General features: G+C 42.6%; 1 protein-coding gene across 1 annotated transcript in view; it reads right to left on the reverse strand.

The window, feature by feature from the left end:
- SLC4A8 (solute carrier family 4 member 8) overlaps positions 1-21,811 on the reverse strand; it is an 84,959-nt gene that overhangs the window by 43,111 nt on the left and 20,037 nt on the right. The window contains 9 exon segments of the mRNA XM_010374008.2: positions 2,609-2,709; positions 3,841-3,987; positions 5,010-5,097; positions 6,200-6,357; positions 7,659-7,750; positions 8,761-8,949; positions 12,245-12,405; positions 13,703-13,838; positions 14,326-14,472. Coding sequence (XP_010372310.2) covers positions 2,609-2,709; positions 3,841-3,987; positions 5,010-5,097; positions 6,200-6,357; positions 7,659-7,750; positions 8,761-8,949; positions 12,245-12,405; positions 13,703-13,838; positions 14,326-14,472 — 1,219 coding nt within the window.

Consider the following 21,811-nt stretch of genomic DNA (forward strand, 5'->3'; position numbering starts at 1 on the left):
CCCTGAAAAGACCCTTTCCAGAGCACCCTCCTTGCTGTGGAGCTTGTGGCCTAGGAACACTCTAGTCATATTTTCTTCTTTGTTACTTATGGCATCCCTGCCTTAGTCAATATCAGGGAGGTTTAAGACCTGTCTTAACCCTGGCTTGGAGGGTCAGATCACACAGAACTCACAGTACCATTTCAATTTTGTCTTCTTTCCCACCTTCTTAGAGTCTACTTCACCCTGCCTTCAAATACTTCTCCATCCAACAAGGATAACATTCCCTAAGATGTTATCCAAGTTTTGCTCCAAGATTGTGCAACATGGCATGCATAAAGCAGTTCTGCATCTCAAAGAAACACAACTAATAGTCCAAAAAATTATAAAACCCAGGCTAATGTGGTTTTAATATGCAGTCCAGGAAAGTACAGAAACTTATAGGATATCCACATGCAAAAAAAGGCTCACATTTACCTCCCACATAATTTGAGACTGAGAAAGAGGCCAGAGCTGGACTGGAAATATGATCTTCGCAGCCATTATGCCACCTTGCCTAAGGGGCTACAATGGGAGGAAGGTCATATGGCTTGAGGCCCTTTACTAAGGGCCCTAAGGAAAATGACAGAAGCTCAGAAAGAGGAAGCATCTCCCATATCAAGCAGAGCTAAGCTCTGAGCCCAGAGCTTCCTTTTAGCTTTGTCAATTCCAGAAGTTCCTGACATGACATTATGGGAGAACTCCTTCAAACTCCATTTGAATTTGTGAGTTAAGATACTTGCGGTTTGTGAATAAGCATATGATCCTGGCAATATAGGATTTCCTTGGGGACATCAGATGCCATTTCCAAGATCTTATAACTGTTGAGATCCAATATAATGGTCTCCCAAACCCTCAGGTGGAATTGATTATAAGTGACCCCCTTTCACAAAGCCTGGGACGCTAATCCATTTGTTTTCTTTGGCACCAATAGCAATCTAAAATCTCACCTCTGCACAGATACTGGTTTGAGGAAAACCTTGTTGCCCTAAATTCTACTACTTTCAAACTCTTAAGTTCCTAAACTGTGGATACCCTTTATATCCAAAAGATAAATTAGAATTTTGAAATATCAAATCCATACTCAAAACCTTTTCCTGAAAAAATTACTACCTCCTCTAGGAGAGTCTCTATCCTGGAACCCCTTCTGAGGACACATGCTTCCCTTGAACTGCCTCTCAATACCAGGCCTCCCCACCCAATTGAGACCTCTCCCAACTTTAAAGAAAATGTTTTTTAAAAAGGGAAGGCTGCTCCCTCTTTTCAGTAGCCCTTCCATTGCAAGCACTCCTTCTTTCCACCAATGCTCCCTCCCAGAGCACAGCTATCTTCCCCTACCCTCCAACACATTTTTCCTACCAGAAAACATGCTCCTCGGCAGGACACTGCTAGTCAAGTACCATTCTCTCCTGTTTCTCTGTCTCCTCTCCTGGTTTCTCCCTGGATTTCCAAGATTGGAAAAATAAAATGCTTTCCACAATTCCAAAACAACTCTGAGTTTCCACTGGGTGGAGTGCTGAGGATAGAAGAGTAAGGAAAGCAACCTCAAGCAAGGAGGCAGAAAAGAAGAAAGCAAGGGGTTAGAGGACATAAAAGCTGCTTTCCATAATCTGAGTCCTGCCCTGAGAATCTCTACCCAGCAGAACCTTCTTAAACACAGCACAGCTTAACAGAGACAGAGCCATAGTCTCAACCTTCTCTGGGGACACCTCTGGATATCACACTAACTCAGAATATCATTCTCGTTTACCACCTTCTGACCTAGGGAATAAAACCTCCTAGTCTGGGGACCTGCTTCCCTCACCTACCTCCTCCTTGGACATCTGTCCTTAAAATGTTGGCCTAAAAGAGTAGATTGCCTATTCTGAGGCACATACACCTAAAATAGTACCTGTCTTCCTACTCTAATGGAGTTTCTTAACCTAAAATATTTTCCTAAAATGTTTCTTAACCTAAAACATTTATCATACCTAGTCCATTCCATGCTACAAAATAGACATCATTCTAAAAGTATTCATTCATTTCATTCATTTGGCAGATATTGAGACCCTACTCTGTTCAGGGCACTGTGCTGGGTCCTAGGAATGTAATGGAGCCCCTGCTCTTTGGGAACAAACAGTCTAGCAGAAAAGACAATAGATCAACCAATAATAATAAAGTATGATAAAGGCTGTAATGTAGGGAAGGGAGGTCAGAGCTCAATACTGTGATATTACATAGCAGGAACACCTAACCTCATCCAGAAAGAGTCCTAGAAGGCTTTCCAAAGGAAGCGACACAAGAACTGAGACTAAGGATAGGTAGGAGTTAGCCAGGAGATGAGGAAAGGGAAGAGTGTTCAAATCAGAGTGAACAATGGTAGGAAGGACTGGAGGTGAGACAAAACATGGTAGGTGATTTGAGAAACTTGAATGAATACAATATTTGATATATTCATAATACTTCTAGTCAGTGATTCCATTTGAAATGTCATTCTTCAGCCAATAAATTCCCACTACAGAGAAGTAGGCTGAAAGAAAGAGGATGCCTCGTTGCTTTACATAACTTCTACCCAATAAGCAACATTGCTGTAAAACGTCCCAGGACTTACCGCCCAGTGCGCTGAAGTTCTGGCCCACTGTGACCCCCATGTGGTTCCTGTTCTATGTGGCAAACATTTCCATTTGGAACTCCAGGCATTTTCCTTTTTTCCTTTTAACAGAAGACTACAAAATTAGTAAAGGTAACATCTATCTTTCCATCCTGCTATCAGCAAGGAGTGGCAATGGGATAACCCAAAAGCAACCAAAAATGCCCAAGTGTTTGTAGCTTTCAAATACACTTACTGACTTGATGCAGCTTATTGACTTTACTGAAACACACACACACATACCGCATAATTTCTCTTCCTGTTCCGTAGTACCTGACTCCTAACTAAGCCTTGCCTAGAAAGAGAAAAATGGGGGCTTTGGCATCAGATATGACCTAAGTTCCAGTTTCAAATCTGCCCCTGTGTAATCTGACTTTACCTTAAAATCTTGCCCTAGAAGATAGTTGTATTCCTCCTTTTGTAAAACTAGAGATAGCAATATCTTTTAAGGGATGTTCCCGGGAAGGCTGAATTTGCATATATAAAGCACCTGGCTGGTGTCTAGTACACAGTAGGAGTTCCTTTCCCATCTTTAATATGTCAGAAAGATATCAGACATTCTATTTGCTCTCTTTATACAACTTGATTTTTCATTTGATGACTTGTATACAATGTAGTCACAAGAAATGTTCTCCCTTCTCTCTGCTATTTCACATCAATCCTTCAAAATTTGGCTTAAAATTCATCCTCAGGTAATCCTGACTAACCCCATCACACCTGAGCCAATTTATGTTACGCAAATTCTCTTTTTTTTTTTTTTTTGAGGTGGAGTCTCGCTCTGTCACCCAAGCTGGAGTGCAGTGGCACCATCTCGGCTCACTACAACCTCCACCTCCCAGGTTTAAGTGATTCTCCTGCCTCAGCCTCCCAAGTAGCTGGGATTATAGGCACCCACCACCACACCCAGCTAATTTTTGTAATTTTAGTAGAGATGTGGTTTCACCATGTTGGCCAGGCTGGTCTCAAACTCCTGACCTCAGGTGTCCACCTGCTTCAGCATTCCAAAGAGCTGGGATTACAGGTGTGAGCCACGACGCCCGGCCCAGATTCATTTCCATTACTGTTTTGATATTCTAGGTGCACCAAAACAGGGCTGCATCTTGATATATTTAGCATATACCCACATGGACTTTGCTTTGTCCATGGTGGGCAGTCAGTAAGTGACAATAGCCACATTGGCTGATGTGCATTACCTGGGAAGGGACGTTTTTGGGTGGCTCAATTCTAATGGAGGGATCCCACTCTCCTGGAGGGAGCACCGTCACCTGGTCTAGGAACTCATCAATCCCCGCCAGGAGATCATCTCGCTCTTTTGCTTTATATGCTACATCATGAAAAATCTACGGAGAAGAAAAAACCCTCAGGAAAGTTAAAAGTAACTTTACATGAAACAATCACCAATGGATATGGTGAAAAATGAATACAACCTCTTGATTTTTATCTCTGTCATGGGGATCTGAGATGCAGAAAACTTTAGCACTTAGAGAAGTACAAGGATAAAAGGATTTAAAAAATGAGTGTGGAAATGAGATGCATCAAAAAGAGCTAAATATATGTCTGCTAGTATAAGAAGAGATAAGACATGACTCTAAAGTTGTACAATTATGTTACCTCCACAAAGGATGGAAGGAAAGGCAAGATGTATGAAAAAAAAATTTTTTTAAATCAGTTTTCCCAGGTTGAGAGGGAAATTTTCTTGATCATGAAGGTTGGAAACACTGGATGGAATTACTAATGAAGGTCCTTCATGAATTAAGCCTAACAATCAAAGAAAGCTGATAAAAAACAGGCCACACCTCCCTCTGCTGCCTAAGGCATATGCCTTGAAAGCCCTACTTTGCAGTTTACCAAGCAGTGCAGTCCTTATTAGAGTATGCACTGTGGGTTCTATGTCAAAATGTCAAAATGTCTGATTGTTTTGGTACAGACTAGTCAAGACATTCACACTACACTGCCTGAGGTCACACCCATGACTTTATACAAACTGGTCTCATTTAGTGGAACAGGAGTGAGGTTTCTATATGTAAAGAGCTTGAATGTATTTAATTAACCATCTTCTCTTGAAAGTTAAGCCAACCTTAATATATTTCTCTCTATATCCTACTTGGCAATAATAGTTTCCCCAGAAAAAGATTTCTCTGCATTCTTGATTACTCAAAAAAGGAGAGATAACATAGAAAGAAAAATCCTTTAGAGCTTGGTCCTTCCACACTAGGCTCTCAGAGAAGTGCCCTGAACTACTTCCCAGCAGACATTGCAATGGAAAGTATTTTATCCCCAACAATTAGCATAGTGCCTGGCACAGAGTAAATATTCAATAAATATTTATGAGATGGAAGACTGAAGCAGAAGTTGCACATACCTCATCTGTCATGATGGTGGCCATGGATCTGCCAATCTCATGGTACTGCTGACCTTTCCCTGCTGGACCCAATAAGATAAACAAAAATCTGGCAAAACACACAGAGGAGGAAATTATGTGAGTAAATATAAAGAAGGGCTATGAGTACTCTCTAAACAGCATAAGATTTCTCTCTCCTATCATACAGAAATCATCACTGCAGCACCTTCAAAAAAAAACAAAAAAAAAAAACAAGGAGACAGTAATGAAGGAGCACTTTGAGTTGCCTTGACCTAATAATAGCTCTACTATGGGCATTGGAAGCTATTGTGTGGCATCATTCAATAATGTGGTTACATTTCTTAGGGTTTCCATAGACACAATTCCTAGCTGTAGAAAATATGCTTTTTCAAAACATGGCACTGTGGTGCAAATTCAAGGCTGTCTGAATTCCACTTATTGTTCTAATAAGAAAATGATGGGGAGAGGAGAGGGATAAGGAAGTTGAAATCATCAAGCCTTACATAGGAGTCTAAATGTGTTCTGGACATCTGAATACTCTCTATAAGTAGCAGGGCTCCGAATCACCAGCATCACCACCTTCAGAGTGCATGAATAGCCTTTTGAACAAATGCTTGTATATCTGCAAACCATGCAAACCCTGCCAGAATTGTGTAAAGGGAAACAAATACCTTTATTCAGAGACGTTTCCCTGGAATATGGCTCTATAGAACTGAGAAGATAAGACTTGGCTTCCTATTTTAACAAGTTATTGGCCCTTGCTATGTCCCGTGAATGGTCTCAATTCTCTATTTCCAAGGCTGTAGATACTGTGCAGTCACAGCCTGAGAAATCTCAGAATTCCTTTTCATGGTGGTTAATCAAATATACCTCAATTTTCTGAGATTACCCATTTTTTTTAAAAAAGGACAGAGTCTCACTCTGTCACCCACACTGGGGTGCCATGGTGCCATCCTCGGATTCTAGCTCATTGCAGGCTCAAACTCCTGGGCTCAAGTAATCCCCCGCCTCAGGCTCTCAAGTAGCTGGGATTAGAGGCACACACCAGCACATCTGGCTTTTCTGCTGAATTGTAAACACCATTCCTAAAATTAATTAATTCTAAACTTCAGTATTAACTGGTTTCTTCTACCAGCACTACATAAATTTGAATATGAGATACAATGCATGAGTTTTATCTTTGCCTTTACCTTGTTGGGATTGGCACTTCTGTTAGGCCTGAGAGAAGAACAGCTGGAGACAGCCTCACAAAGGCAACAATGGGACGGTCCAAAATATCCACCTCTCCAACCAGGACATTGGAGGCCTCAGCCCCAGTAGGAATTTTTTTCATGAAATGAAGGTCTACCTGAAAGTTCAAAACAATCCTCTGACAACTTGGGACCCACCACCTTAAATATCATTTTTTAAATTTTTATTTACTTTTTTTTTTTGAGACAGAGTCTCACTCTGTCACCCACGCTGGAGTGCAGTGGCACAATCTCAGCTCACAGCTCTCTGCCTCCCAGGTTCAAGCAATTCTTGTGTTTCAGGCTCCCCAATAGCTGGAATTACAGGCATGCACCACCATGTTAAGCTAATTTTTCTGTATTTTTAGTAGAGATGGGGTCTTGCCATGTTGGCCAGTCTAGTCTCAAACTCCTGGCCTCATGTGATCCACCCGCATCAGCCTCCAAAGGTGCTGAGATTACAGGCGTTAGCCACGGCACCCGGCCCCATCACCTTAAATATCATACCTCATACCTTACACTCATATGTCATTTTATGGTTAGCAAATGTTTTCTTACACTATTTTATTTGATCCTTACAAAAACCCCAGAAGGAGGATATGACAGACTGTATTCGTCCCACTTAAAGGAAAAAAAAAAAATGAAGTATCTGAAACCCAGAGAGGTGAAGTTGCCTTGCCCAGGACCACAGAGCTTTTAAGGTATAGATTTGGATTTTAAAACCAGGTATTCTTATTTCAATCCCAGTCCCCTAAGCTTCCTCCAAGAGAAATGTTTCTGAAGCTCTGGGTCACATTCTTTCCCTTTTTAAACACTCAAATGTTTTGTCAGGGGTTTCAGGTTTTCTAAATAAAATGGGCAGCCCTTATGAGCAGAGAAAGTGATAAGACACTATCTGTGTTTTAGAAACACAGTGTCAAAGATAGACCAGAGCAAGGAGAGGCTAGAGACAAGAAGACCAAGGCTTGGACCAGAAGCTGTAGTGAGGCACTGCTACTACAGAAGGCCTCAGATACCAAAGCCACAGTCTTCAAGGAGAGCTTCAACCAAGAATTACTTTTAGGAGACATCTGTCTCTAAATAGATATCCAAAACACTGTTTTGGCAAAACCCTTGGGGGTGAGAAGGAACTGCTGGAGAGCAGGCACCAAAAAAATAATCAAAAAATCAAGAGATCTGTGTTAGGGAAGATTCTAAGTAGCTAGTCTCAGTTTTCAGTAGGTTGAATCTGGAGGAAGAAACTGTTGAGTCAGCTTCATCCAGGCTGAAGTAGAAGGGAAAAGACATGCACAGATGGGCCTCCTTTCTTAGGGAAAGAGTCTTGAAACACTAAACCTTACCCAGATTCCAGCAATTAAACTCTGGATTCCACTAAAAAGAACCATAGGCCTAGAAGCCAATTTCCCACGACTCTGCTCACCTTGCTTAAATCCACAGGACTGTGTTCACAATTGACTCCATTTTTTACCTCAAGATTTGTAGTTGGAACACACTGAGGAGACACGGTTTGACCTATTTGGAGAAAATCAAACAAAATCCTGAGTCCCTGCCCTTTTCCCCTTCTGACACATCCCACCCAGCATCAGTTGGTTCTGCCTTCTCCTGCAAAGCCTACATAGAAAAGAGGTTAAGATGACTGTGAAGTCAAGACCCACACACATCTTTCTCTTTATCTACTAGTTAGTGGTAAGAGGACAGAGCTCTTGCTACTTCTACACCTTCTTTCTGAACACATTTATGACCCTCTTTTATTTCTCTATTAAGGCAGTGATCCTTCACCAGATGTGCATATGAGAGAGCCCTATGGAAAACTTTTCAAAAATATAGATTCCCAGGCATATCCCCTGCACCCGGTGATTCAATATGAGTAGAGACCAGGAAATAAATGTAGATGAGACCCTGCCTGGCCACAGGAAAAGGAATCAATCAGCAACCGAAATTCTGAGTGCTTATAATCCACCATGCATCTGGCTAAGGCTTTACATGGATTAACTCATTGAAGTTCACAATAAATTTGTGGAATAGGTCCTATTATTACTCTTACTCTATAGGTAAGAAAGTGAGACTTAAAGAGGCTTAGTAGAGTGCCCAAAGTCATACATTTTGTGAGTGGTAAAGCCACAATCACAAGCCTACAAGTCTGACTCAAGAACCTACTCTACTGTATTTTGCCTCCCTAATCTAAGACATTTGTTTGCTCCTAAAAAGCTCCAGTTTACTTGCTCTGGTCTCAAGTTATCCTCAATGTGGCTATCTCTCAAAAGCTACATCAGTTCTGAGGCCACCCTGGGGCATAAGTCCCTCACTTTGGGTCCGTTAAAACCTATCTGAGGAATGCCATGAGAGAGAGATGGGCACCAGTCCCAGTCAACAATCTTACTAGTCTTGAAAAAGTATTAAGTGCCTAAGTGGACATGGAAACATATTAGACAAATACAGCCCCTACCCCTAGTAAGTCAGTATCTCCAACTAGTTCCCAATGTCTTATTAATAATGAGAGAAAAATCACCTAATAATCTTACCATGTTTATCCATTGAATGAGGATCAGACTGCTTCTTGCCAACCTCAGCGAAGGAGCGAACAATGGGAATGAGGTTGTTTCTCTTCTTTTCATTCTGATGATGATGCTTTTTGAGAAGGGCTTCCCGGACTTTAACTCTCATGCTGTCATTCAGGTCACTGGACAGTTCTTGCTGATCCAGGATCAGGTCTGGAAAGTAGGCACTCACATGAACACTCAGACTGAGGGTTAATGAATGCAAGGAGGCCAACATCAGGTGGAGTGGGGTAAAGGGCATAGAGTAGGGGGAAGCAGCTCCACTAGGGTCATTGGGGTGCAATTTTAGCTTCATGTCTGAAAGTACCATTTGATGATAGTGACTGTGAAAAGTTATACTTTATTCATGTAACAAATTACTATTATTGGGCATAGAAACTAGTGAGCACTAGCACAACAATTTTTACAAATGAGGAAACTGAGTCCCAAATGCTAGAAAATTCTCCAACGTCTTACATCTAGCAGTTTGCAGAGCTGGGATTCAGATTCAGGACTGTGTAATTTGAAAGTTCACATTATCACCTACTTTGTTCTGTCATCTGCCAAATTTCCCCTACATTCCCTTCCTCTAAGATTTTAACATTGCTATAACTGTCAAGAAGAACTATAACTGTAGAACTCCAAAGGGATATTTAGAAGAGGAATCTATAAGAAAAATTAAGTTAACCACTAACCCCAGACAGTTACCACCAAGCATCACCTTTAAACCTATCAAGCCCAACAGAGTTGAAGGGGAAAAAAATCTCAATACCTAGGGATAAGTGGCAGTCAACATAGCAGTTATCAGTATGGGTTCTGGAGTTAAAGGCCCACATTGTTTCCCTGTTCTACCACTTTCCAGCTGTGTGATCTTGAGCAAGGTATATAATCTCTCTATACCTCAGTTCTTCATCTGTAACATGGAGCTCATATTATCCGTCAGAAGGTTGTTATGGGAAATTAAACGAGATAATATAGAGAGAGTGCTGACTTTCCTTTATGCACTTTACTCTGTATCACTAAAATATTATGAATATATTAGGTACCTGATGTGAAGAATCATAGCACTTTACTTCAGTCCTACATACTACTTCAAAAGCCTCCCAAAAACGTCAACCTATCCTCAATTTCTAATTCCATCCACGACTATCCAAGTACTAGAAGCAATAAATGAGGAAGACCTATTTCATACTCAAGCTGAAGAGCCATATTTCTGTATTTTTAACCTTTATATTCATTGGTTCCTTCCCCCGATATTATAATCATGCTTCAGGACCCTTCATCTTGGGAGAAAAAAAAAGAACATCCACCTCATGTCTCCCTCTATCTATCGCCTCCTGTCTCTTATCACTTAAAGTTATCAGAAGAAGCCGGGCGCGGTGGCTCAAGCCTGTAATCCCAGCACTTTGGGAGGCCAAGACAGGCGGATCACGAGGTCAGGAGATCGAGACCATCCTGGCTAACATGGTGAAACCCCGTCTCTACCAAAAAATACAAAAAACTAGCCCAGCGAGGTGGAGGGCGCCTGTAGTCCCAGCCACTTGGGAGGCTGAGGCAAGAGAATGGCGTGAACCCGGGAGGCGGAGCTTGCAGTGAGCTGAGATCCGGCCACTGCACTCCAGCTTGGGCGACAGAGCGAGACTCCGTCTCAAAAAAAAAAAAAAAAGTTATCAGAAGAAAAATTATCCACCCCTTAACTGCCACTGCCCACAGTGCAGGTGATCTCACCTGAACTACTGCAATAGCCTAATGCATTTCTCCCATCAATTCACCCTCCATACTGCTGTCATCATTATCTTTCTAATATGCAAAATCTGATTGATCATTACCCTGTCCAAAACTCTCCAGTGACTGCTGTTGTTTACAAAGTTTTTTTTTTTTTTTTTTTTTTTTTTTTTTTTGAGACGGAGTCTTGCTCTGTCACCCAAGCTGGAGTGCAGTGGCCGGATCTCAGCTCACTGCAAGCTCCGCCTCCCGGGTTCACGCCATTCTCCTGCCTCAGCCTCCCGAGTAGCTGGGACTACAGGCGCCCTCCACCTCGCCCGGCTAGTTTTTTGTATTTTTTAGTAGAGACGGGGTTTCACCGTGTTAGCCAGGATGGTCTCGATCTCCTGACCTTGTGATCCGCCCGCCTCGGCCTCCCAAAGTGCTGGGATTACAGGCTTGAGCCACCGCACCCAGCCATTTACAAAGTTTTAAACAGCTTCAATGGCTCCCAGGGATTCTTCTCCCTAACAAACAACCTTTTTAGGGACATTTATGGGATTTCAGACAAATAGTCAAAAGTTAGAAAAATGTGACTCCAATGACGAACATGAGAATTTCATTTTTTCCCAGGCAGAGTGATACTTCTGGGGTGCCTCCCTGAAAAAGAGGGGGACCCAATGTCCCATCAGTGCTTACCCCTCCCCTGGGTCCTCCTATGATCGCAGACAGACAGAATGACTTGGATACTTGAAATAGAGTAAGATTTGGAGAAATATTTCTTTAACCTGTCCAGCCAAACAGAACCAATTCAAGGGAAAACTCACACTATGCACCCAGGTGTTTCTCCATGCAGGCCCCAAACACAATAACTTAACACTCAATCTCTTCAGGAAGAACAATCAGACATCTCCTCTTCACATCTCACTGAAGAGGTAGAGGCACTTTGGCTCAAGTTCCTGCATATCTGCCCTAGATGCTATATTTTCAAGTCTTTAATTCTCTTTACTCCTTTTTTCCACACAACTTCCAATTGTCCCTTTCTCTAATTATTATCAAGCATGTCTCTGTCGTTGCACTTATTTTAATTGTCATTTCCATGGCTATTTCCCCCACTTGAAGGTGAGCTCCTTGAAGGCAGAAACCACTTCTTTCTTTTTCTTTCTTTTTTTTAAGAGACAGGGTCTCACTCTGTCACCTAGGCTGGAGTGCAGTGGCACCATCTTGGCTCACTGCAGCCTTGACCTCCCAGGCTCAAGTGATCTTGGTGCCTCAGCCTCTTGAATAATTGGGACTATGGGTATGAGCCACCATGCCCCGCTAATTTTTGTACTTTTTGTAGAGACAGGGTTTCACCATGTTGACCAGGCTGGCCTGGAACTCCTGAGCTCAAGTTATCCACCCACCTTGGCATCCCGAAGTGCTGGGATTACAGGTGTGAGTCACCGTACCCAAGGGGACTTTATTCCCCCATGCCTACCACATTACCAAGTATATAGCAGATACAAAATAAAACATTTGCTGAATAAACAGACAAATGGAAACTTAACACCATGTCATTTGAATCCCATAATACACCTGTGAAGTAGGTAGAGTCGTTTGTTAGCCTGAAACACTTCCCACAGTCAAGGACATTGAGGCCTGGAAGGTTGTGGCTTGCCCAAGGTCACACAACTGTATTTTTTCTGCCATACCACACTCTTTTTTTCCCCACTCTTCTTAAATTTATTAGAAAATTTCTCTGTTTTCCCTTCCCCAACCTTACCTGAAATTTCTTCTATGCTATTTGCACGCATATCCAGAAGGACTGTTCCATTAATAAGGCAGCTCCTTAGCTCAAACAGGCTGTGCAATGAAAGGGTTGCCACGTAAGGCTTGCTCCAGCGCTCTCCTCCATCTTCAACATCTTCTTCAAACTTCAGCCACCTGAAAGCATTACAAATAACTAGACGCCAAAGATAGAAAATGAGGAATTTTTAAGAGAGAATCTCCAATGTAAGCCACAGAGGAAAATATCTGGATAGCCATACTGAACATTGTAAAATCTAATCTATATGTTCAGGGTACATTGGTAAGTGAAAAAAGCAGGAAAAAGAACACTGCAAGATTGAGTATAGTTTAATTCCATTCTCATTTTTAAAAAAATTTTAAAAGTCAAATACATACATGTATAAGACACCAAATATTACATTCCTCATTAACCCTGCAGCTCTGGAATTACAATTTTTTTCTTCTTTTTGCTTATCTTTATTCTTAAACTTTCTATAATAAGCATGAGTTACCTGTACAATTAAAAAAATAGATTTAATCTATATCATTTGGACACATTGACAAATCACATTAATAAAATATTTTTCTTTTTATCATTGTCCTGTGTGACCTTTAGTGTTCAGTGCTCTGTGTGACCTTTAGAAGTCTGCCAAGACAGAATAACAAAAGACTAATTGCCTTTTCACTTAGTACCAGGTCAATTGGCCTGTTTAAATCTCTCAGCCCATAACATTTACAATGCAGTAGGCATCCAGCAAGAACCGTTTCAGTGAGAGCTGAAGCCACACTTTCCTAATTACCCACCTCGCTCCTTCCTCGAGGCTCAGGCATCATCTGTAAGGTTCACTGGTCAGTTACTAGAGGAGCCTAGACATGTCCTTGGTTATCCTGAGGGCTCTTCTGGGATTTGAGTCTCAGAGAAACATAGTTATTCTACAACCACTCCAGGAAGCCTACAGTCAGGCTGGATATAATCCCAAGGGTCTCTATGAGGTTGAATTGTCCCAGAGGAAGTTAAAGTCTCAAAAACTCTGTGACTGCTGGTGAATTTGAACCCTATGGTTCACTTGCAGAAGAAGTCTGGACCTATGCTGCGTCTGCTAAACTAGATTCCCATGAAGGTGGCCCTGTCTACATCTTCTAAGCCAGACCTATAATAGTACCAAGATAGCCCATAAACTTACTCTGAGCCCCAAACAAATGAGAGGGGACCCCTGAATATCCCATGTTATTTCACCAATCCCATGCTCCAGGTCAGCTGGCATAGATATCACCAAAGACATCATAAAGATGCCAACACCAAAACTCTCCATGGGAGACGCTGGAATGTCAGTCCCCATGTCAGTCACAGCTTCTCCCAAGAAGAAACAAGGCAGGCAGGCCTGTTACTTGCTGAAAGGTATACATTTGCCTACCCAAGCAGATCTTGATGCAGGCCATTTTAGGGCCTCACCTGGCTGTTTCCTTCCACTCAGCATCTTCTCCCTCTTTCATACAGATCTCATCCAGCTCTGTAAACAGCTCATGAGGCACATGCTCTTCATCTTCCTCGGTGCCAAGAATGAACTGAACACGCTGAGATGGTGTGTCTAGGAAATCAACCAAAGAGAAAGGTCTGCTCTAGCCTCACACTTAGAATAGAAATAGCATTCTTCCCTACCTAACAACTTTAGGAATATATATAGACAACGAATGCAGAAGAAAAATATTTCTTTATTCTCAGAGGAAAAGCTACTCTGTAGAAGTAGTTTCATGGGATGAAAAATTTATGAATGAAGACCACTTGAAGAAAACCCACAAGAAACTGGAAAACTGATGAATTTTGATCAAAAAGATTGGCTAATTCTCTAGCAAGGGACTTTACCTATTATGGTATTGATTTTAGGAGGTCAGAACTGTGAAGTTTTCACGAAAATATTTTTGCCTCTCAGAGGCATTTCTTCTTGGAAGGAAGCTCTGAAAATCCTACAAAAAGGCTCAAGAATCAAGACCAGCTGCTAATGTCAGTCACATGTCCCCTCAGCCTCCCCATGTCTCTGGGCCATGGACACCCGCCCTGTCTCCCAAGGCCATTACCGTGGGCCAGGGCTTCCAGGCCTTCCTCCCCCTGGCTGGCTCCTTTGCCTCGCCCTCGTCTCCGGTGCTTCTGGCCATGAGTGCGGTGGTGCCGATGGCTCTGCCGGCCAAGCGGCATCCGAACTCCCACATATAGAGTTCTATGACCTGGAAAGAAGCAGAAGGTCTGTGGAAAGAACTCCTTTAGTTAAAAAAAGAAAAAAAAAATGCCTAGCATAGTTAAGAGAAAAAAATATCACAGTTCTTTGGTCTGGTCACACTCTGGAATAACAAAACTTCAAAGACTTCCAGGAGTAAAGATATAGAGATTTGGAGTTGAAGGTCTCTTCCTTTGTCCTGCACATGCCTGCAAACTTCACAGAGATCTTGTGAAGACTGAAGAAATAATGTGATTTCCAAACTGTAAAGGCTGATTCAGATGTTATTGTTATGACGATGACAATTTGACTGAGTGATTTTTTTTTAAGGCAATACAGTTGCTCTATGACAAGTGTGGCAGGTCTTGGCAGAGAGGCAGTTTAGAAAAGTGGTTAAGAGCACAGGTAAGGCTCAAATCAGCCCACCTGGGTCCAAAACTCAATTCCATCATTCACTTGCCATGTGACCTTGAACAATTTATCCAATCTCTCTGTGACTCATCTTTAAGAAGAAATATTAAAAGCTTAGCATTTAAACTCACAGAGTTTTCATAAGCAGTAAATAAGGTTATGCATGCAAAATGCTTAACACAATGCCTGGAATAAATTGTAGCAGCCTAGGATGTATTCATCCTAGGATCAGCTTCCATTATTTTATTTTCTACATTGTAGCACACACAATCTAGAACAGTACTAAAAGAGACTAGTTATAAGTCATGAGGAGGGTGAGGCTAGGGTTAAAAAAAGACATTAAATACTGTACAGAGAGAGGGGAACATGAGAAAATAAGTGACCCAATATTGCTCCCTCCCTAGTTCCTCTGCTTCTATTCCTTCTTTTCTTTTCCTCCTATTCTTTTCTTCTTGAGACAGTATCTCACTCTGTCACCCAGGCAGTAGCCTGGTCATATCTCACTGCAACCTCAAACTCCTGGGCTCAAGCAATCCTCCCACCTCAGTCTCCCAAGAAGCTAAGAATACAGGTGTGCACCACCACACCCAGCTAATTTTTCAATTTTTTGTAGAGACGGGGTCTGGCCACGTTGCTCAAGCTGATCTCAAACTTCTGGCCCCAAGCAATCCTACTGTCTCCACCTCCCAAAGCGCCAGGTTTACAGGCATGAGTCACCACATCTGGCCTTATTCCTTCTATAAGCCTGCTTTTGTTTTGATCCAGATTTCCAGGTCTCTGTCACCTTTACCTGGCCTCCCCTTGCCTTCTTGCCAAACCTGAAGCCCAGAATTTGGGGCTGCTGATGCTCCCATGCCCAAGGCATCATGCCTTGGTCTTCTCCCATTTCTGCCTGGTTACTGCTGCTCAGCACTCTAGATCTCAGACCCATTCCCCACATCTTCCACCAAAGGAGCTGTTCTAATCCTTAGCCACTGTCTTCAAATCCACAACCTTATCCACATTCCTTCCTGCTGAGAGCAGGTGACATTGCTTCAGTTCTTTTCTTTTCTTTTTCTTTTTTTTTTTCTTTCTTTTTTAGATAGGGTCTCACTCTGTGGCCCAGGCTGGAGTGTGGTGGTATGATCACCACTCACTGTAGCCTTGAACCCCCAAGTTCGAGTGATCCTCCCACGTAGCTAGGACCACAGGTGTGTACCACCACACCCAGCTAATTGTTTTGATTTTCAGTAGAGACAAGGTCCTGCCATGGTGCCCAGGTTTGTTTCAAACTCCTGAGCTCAAGTGATTCTCCTGCTTTGGCCTCCCAAAGTACTGGGATTACAGGTGTGAACCACTGCACCCAACCCTCACTTCAATTTTTCCTGAGAAGAGATGGAAGAAGTTCTTCTCTTCCTCAGTCTGGCCCCCTCTCCTCTGCCAAGCTGGGTATGTTAATGAGTATGACTCTCTATCTCATTGCCTCCCACCCCTCTAATGTCCCGTTGCTTCTGTTATCCTCAGTCTCTCCTTTCCATCCATCCCTGCCACAGGTTTCTCCTGACTTCTTAAAAAGAAACCTTCCTAAGCAGTGCTACCCTCCCAAGCTTCTGCTGTTTCTTCTTTCCTTCTCTATCAAACCAAGTCCAAAAACAATCACAGCCTGACTCCCTTTCCTTACCACTTCCTTGTTCCACAGCCTCTGCATATGGCTTCCGACCCCAGTCTGTGCTGAAGCTTCCCTCGTTAGGGACACCACACCACTCATTCACCAAATCTCTATCATCTTACATCTCTCTCAGCTTAGTTCAAAAGACTTTCTTGAGAGCCCACACGTTGCAGGCAGTATCCAAACCACCTGGATGCTCTGGGTTCCCTGAGCTCTGGTGCCACTGCCCTCCCCTGGTTCACTTGCACTACTCTGACTGTGCTGCTCCATCCCCCAACAAATCACCAAAGGAGAGCTCCTCAGGTTTCTGTCCTTGGCCCTTTTCTTCTCTCTTTTTAGTGTTAAACACTCTTCTATTTTCAAAATTCACTTCTACAAATGACCTTCAAATCTCTATCTACAATGATTAACATGTCACAAAGCAAACTCACCATCCTCCATCTCAAATCGGTCTTACACTCATTCCATGTTTCTGTTCATGGCCTTGCCATTTTCTCAACTTCCTAGGCTTGAAACCTGAGCATTACCTTAGATTTTCAACTCCATTCCCTTTCTCCCTCACTGTACTTTCTATAGATTAGGGCCATCAAAACTCCCACTTTGACAAAGTAGGGGCCCCTTCCTGTCTCTCACATTAAATTAACCCTGCAAACAAATCCTCCTAGTCACAGCTCTGATCATGCATGGCTCACCCATATGAATTCAGGACCTTCATGCTCAGTACTCAATCTCCTTTTTAGTCTTTTATACTTTTAATACAAATTATACATTCAGTGGGGAAAAAAATTGAAAGACCTCTCAAGAATTGAGTAACGAGCTCAAGAGAAACAAAAAGTGGAAATCCCGGACGGGCGCGGTGGCTCAAGCCTGTAATCCCAGCACTTTGGGAGGCCGAGGCGGGCGAATCACAATGTCAGGAGATCCAGACCATTCTGGCTAAAATGGTGAAACCCCGTCTCCACTAAAAAATACAAAAAATTAGCTGGGCGTGGTGGTGGGTGCCTGTAGTCCCAGCTACTTGGGAGGCTGAGGCAGGAGAATGGCATGAATCTGGGCAGCAGAGGTTGCAGTGAGCAGAGATCACACCACAGCACTCCAGCCTGGGTGACAGAGCGAGACTCTGGCTCAAAAAAATAAAAAATGGAAATCCCACATGCTCACAGAGAATCAACATTCTGGGGGGAAAAAATCTAGAGATGTATAACGGCCATGTACCTCAGCAACCAAATGGCATGGTTTTGACTCCATCTCCTCCTCATGCACTGCAAATACACCTTCCTTCTTGGTATTATTTCTGATTTCCCCCATCAGATGTGCTGCCTCATTCCTTTAAATTCCCAGTGCCAGGCCAGGCACAGTGGCTCAAGCCTGTAATCGCAACACTTTGGGAGGCCAAGGCAGGAAGACTGTTTAAGGCCAGGAGTTTGAGACCAGCCTGGGCAACTCAGTGAGATCTCATCTCCACAAAAGGTATTAAAAAAAAAAAAGATAGCCAGGTGTGGTGGTGTGCACCTGTAGTCCTAGCTATTTGGAAGGCTGAAGTGGTAGGATTGCTTGAGCCCAGGAGTTCAAAGCTGCATGAGCTTATGAGCTATGATCATTACCACTGCACTCCAGCCTGGCTGACAGAATGAGACCCTATCTCTAGATAGATAGATAGAGAGAAAGAGAGAGAGAGAGAGAGAGAGAGAGAGAGAGAGAGAGAGAGAGAGAGGCAGATTCCCAGCACCCTTGGTTAGCGCTTTTCTCATGTACTTATTTTTCTACTTTGCATCAAAGTTAAGCAGCTATCTCTCTTATTCTCCACTCTTCACTTGGCAATTTCCTCACTGTCCCAAGTTAGACCTTTCTCTCAGAATGCCTACATAATCAAGCACAGTGTTTCACATATGGTCATTGTTCCACAAATGTTCAGCAAATAGAATATCTTCTAAGTACCTCCCTGCAAAGCATAAGCCCTTAGGACTTCCTCAGGAGTACATAATCTGACCTAAGAGGGCCTCTGACTCTGACCTGAAGGGGCTACAAAAGGAACATGTAACCAAACTGAATGTGTTTAGGGCATATAAAGTACTCACCAGGGCATAGGGAGGTTGATAAAGTCCTAACTGACCTGAGAATGGAGAGCTTCATCAGGAAGACTTCCCCGAGAAGGAGACTTGATGGGAAGAGTTGTCAACTCTTTATCTTCTTCTTTTCCCAGCAATGGGGTTTCCTAAGGACTGCACTCAATTTCCTTGATAGTGCTCTCCACTTCCAAGTCAGGTTAAAGTGCCTTGGGTGCCACTCTAACACCTTTCTCTATTTGTCTCTCCTTTTATTTGACCTCTCTGTTTTCCAAATTCCAAAGTGATAAAGCAAAATAAAAAAGAAACAGTAAGGATTAGAGGATAAGATGATCAGAGATCTGCTAGAATGTTCAGAGGCAGGAGGATAAAATGTTTAGTATCCGGTGGAATTGCACTTCTTACCCTCCCGTCTCAGGAGAGTCTTCTGTTGCCTCGTGTATATCTCAGGTCATTTTTAAGAGGCAGATCTCTGAACATAATGGAGTCATCTTGCAACTTCATAGAAACGGAAATATAGAGCCAGAGGAGGTCATCTGCTAAGATGTGGGATTCCAGACCCTGACATTATCAGTATAAACTATAAAAAGCATATAGCGTGAAAATACTAAATTGAATACCATCTTAATAAAATATCATTTGGTAACTCATTATGTTCCATTATAGTATGTTAATGAAATCCCTGTAGCACACTACTGAGACCAACCCAGGTGGCATTAGCAGCAGACTAGAGTCAAGCAATTGTGCCAGATCCTGTCCCAAGGGCTGGGGATACAATAGTGAACAGAACAAAGTCTTCAGGACACATATTCTGGTTGGAGGAGGTCAGAAATAAAAACAAAAAAAAATCATTTAAATATTGATTATTACTACGAACCAAATAAGGTACAATGCTAGAGTGTCTAGGGAAAGGGGTAGGATGGAGAAGGGAGACTTTAAAATGATTAGAGGGGACATCTGAGTGATAAGAAGGAGAGGCCATGAGAAGACCTGGGAGAAGAGTGTTCCATGAAGGTGGAAGATCAAGTGCACAGGTCCTAAGGTAGGAATGTGCAGAGCTGGTTCTGAGGCAAAAGGATGGCCAGTAAGGCCAGGACAAGATAGAAAAGGGAAGGAAAGGAGATGTACAAGGACAGAAAAACAGGCAGTGGCAGTTCATGAAGAGTCTATGGGCTGTAAAAAGCATAATTAGATCCTGAACAACCACTTCTGCCCAGGCACAGCGGCCCACACCTTTAATCTCAACACTCTGGGAGGTAAGGAAGGAGGATCATTTGCATTCAGTAGTTTGAGACCAGCCTGAGCAACATAGCAAAACTCCACCTTTATAAAAAATAAAAAATTAGCACAGGCATGGTGGAACATGCCTGTAGTCCCAACTACTTGGGAGGCTGAGGTGGGAGGATCACTCGAGCCCAGGAGTTGAGCCACGATCGCACCACTGCACTCAGTCTGGGTGACAGAGTGAGACCCTGCCTCAAAACAAAACAAAACAAAATTTAAAACTAAACAACCACTTTGGCCTCTAAAATGATGACCTGGGTGTTGTAAAATCTAGTACAGCTAGATAGAGCTGGGCTTAGGTTAAGAACAGCCTCAGTGAGAGGTGACTTTCAGTTCTTCAATAGAGACATCCCAACCATGGGTTTCTTCTTCCCAACAAACCCCACAAAGGATTACTGGCCAGGCTAGAACCTCTACTTCTCCTTGCTCCTTGAGCCCATTCCAAATACTTCCACTGGGCTCACGCTGGTATATGGCTAGTATTATTTAATTTTAAAGGAGAAATTGAGGAGGCAGTGATTGGATATTAGAAACTGCATTATTAGATTTCATGTTATTGGTTTACATTACTCACTGTCACTATTAAAGTAAAACAAGGAGGCCAGACCAAATGACTTCCCGGGCTTGTCCAGATGATGGCTAGTCCAGGTTCTAACGTTCAAGTCCTATGAAAGTTTCAGGCTAGGTTATTCTTCAGAAAAGACACGATGGTTCAATTGTTCTCATGTCCTGACTTACTACTGCAGAAAGGGACCACAGAAGGGGCTTAGTAAATGTTTGCTGACTGAATAATATACGGTTTTGCTTGGTATCTAAACTCTCACTATGTATGTTTGAGGCATAATGGGGAAGACATCCTATAGATGCCTTGAATGGCTCTGTAGGAAGTAAGGTAAAGCTTACTTTAGTACAATCAATTCTCATGAACATTAGCCAGTCACAATGCCTGCCTTTTGAAAATATCAGAGAGACAGGCAAAAATGAAGTCAAGTTCGGCAGGGGGTCAGAGCTAAGAAGGACCAAGTGGCTATCAGAAAATCAGGCATCAATTTATAGCGTGGGGGTTCTAAAGCAAGGATTTGGATTTTGTGAGAAAAATTGGCAGAAAAGATGACAAACAGACACTAGAAAATGAATATAGCACCAATAAAATCCAGTCCATCTAACTGGAAGCTGGCCATCCAGTGACTTCATTAAACTAATTCTGTGGTCACTTTGTTGGCCATTCAACCGTTCTTTGCCCCGCTCTTCTACCTACCAACTTGCCCAAATCCCATTTCTTCCCATCTAACTCCCTATTCTTTTTTCCAAAAAGGGTCAAACCTAGTCTTTTGGAACTATCTGTGTGCAAATTAAGCATTCCAATTTAGTAAAAATTACGGGAAAGATGTAATTTTACTGTATATTTTTAAAAATAAGTACATATACACATGCAGAGAGCAATCTTTAGTGAACTGGCAATGAATCATGTGAAGCAGGACAGGAAGCATAGGTTTGACCTAACCTGCAGATGGAGATTGCGCCTACCAAGCAAGGTACAATGCAGTATATGCACACTGTTTACCCAGCACTCACACAGAGCTCATTAGCACATACAACAAGGTGCTCGGCTCCTCTGGGCTTACAGGTTAACTCAAGCCCAGAAAGTGTTCTGTGTGACAGAGCAAGACTGCCTCAAAAAATAAACAAACAAACAAAAACAAAAAACCCACATTCTTGGACTAGAGGTTGTTGTTTAATATAAATAAATAAAATGGGGTAAGGCAGTGATTTACAGTTTATGTCATGTAGGCAGAAGGTATGAAATACAGGGGAAGGAAGACCTGGAGATTTTTTTTGCACCCAGCACTCACACAGAGCTCATTAGCACATACAACAAGGTGCTCGGCTCCTCTGGGCTCACAGGTTAACTCAAAGTCAGTAACTGCGGAGGTGAATCT

The sequence above is a fragment of the Rhinopithecus roxellana genome, chromosome 10 (assembly GCF_007565055.1).
Source record: "Rhinopithecus roxellana isolate Shanxi Qingling chromosome 10, ASM756505v1, whole genome shotgun sequence".
Classification (NCBI taxonomy): Eukaryota; Metazoa; Chordata; class Mammalia; order Primates; family Cercopithecidae; genus Rhinopithecus; species Rhinopithecus roxellana.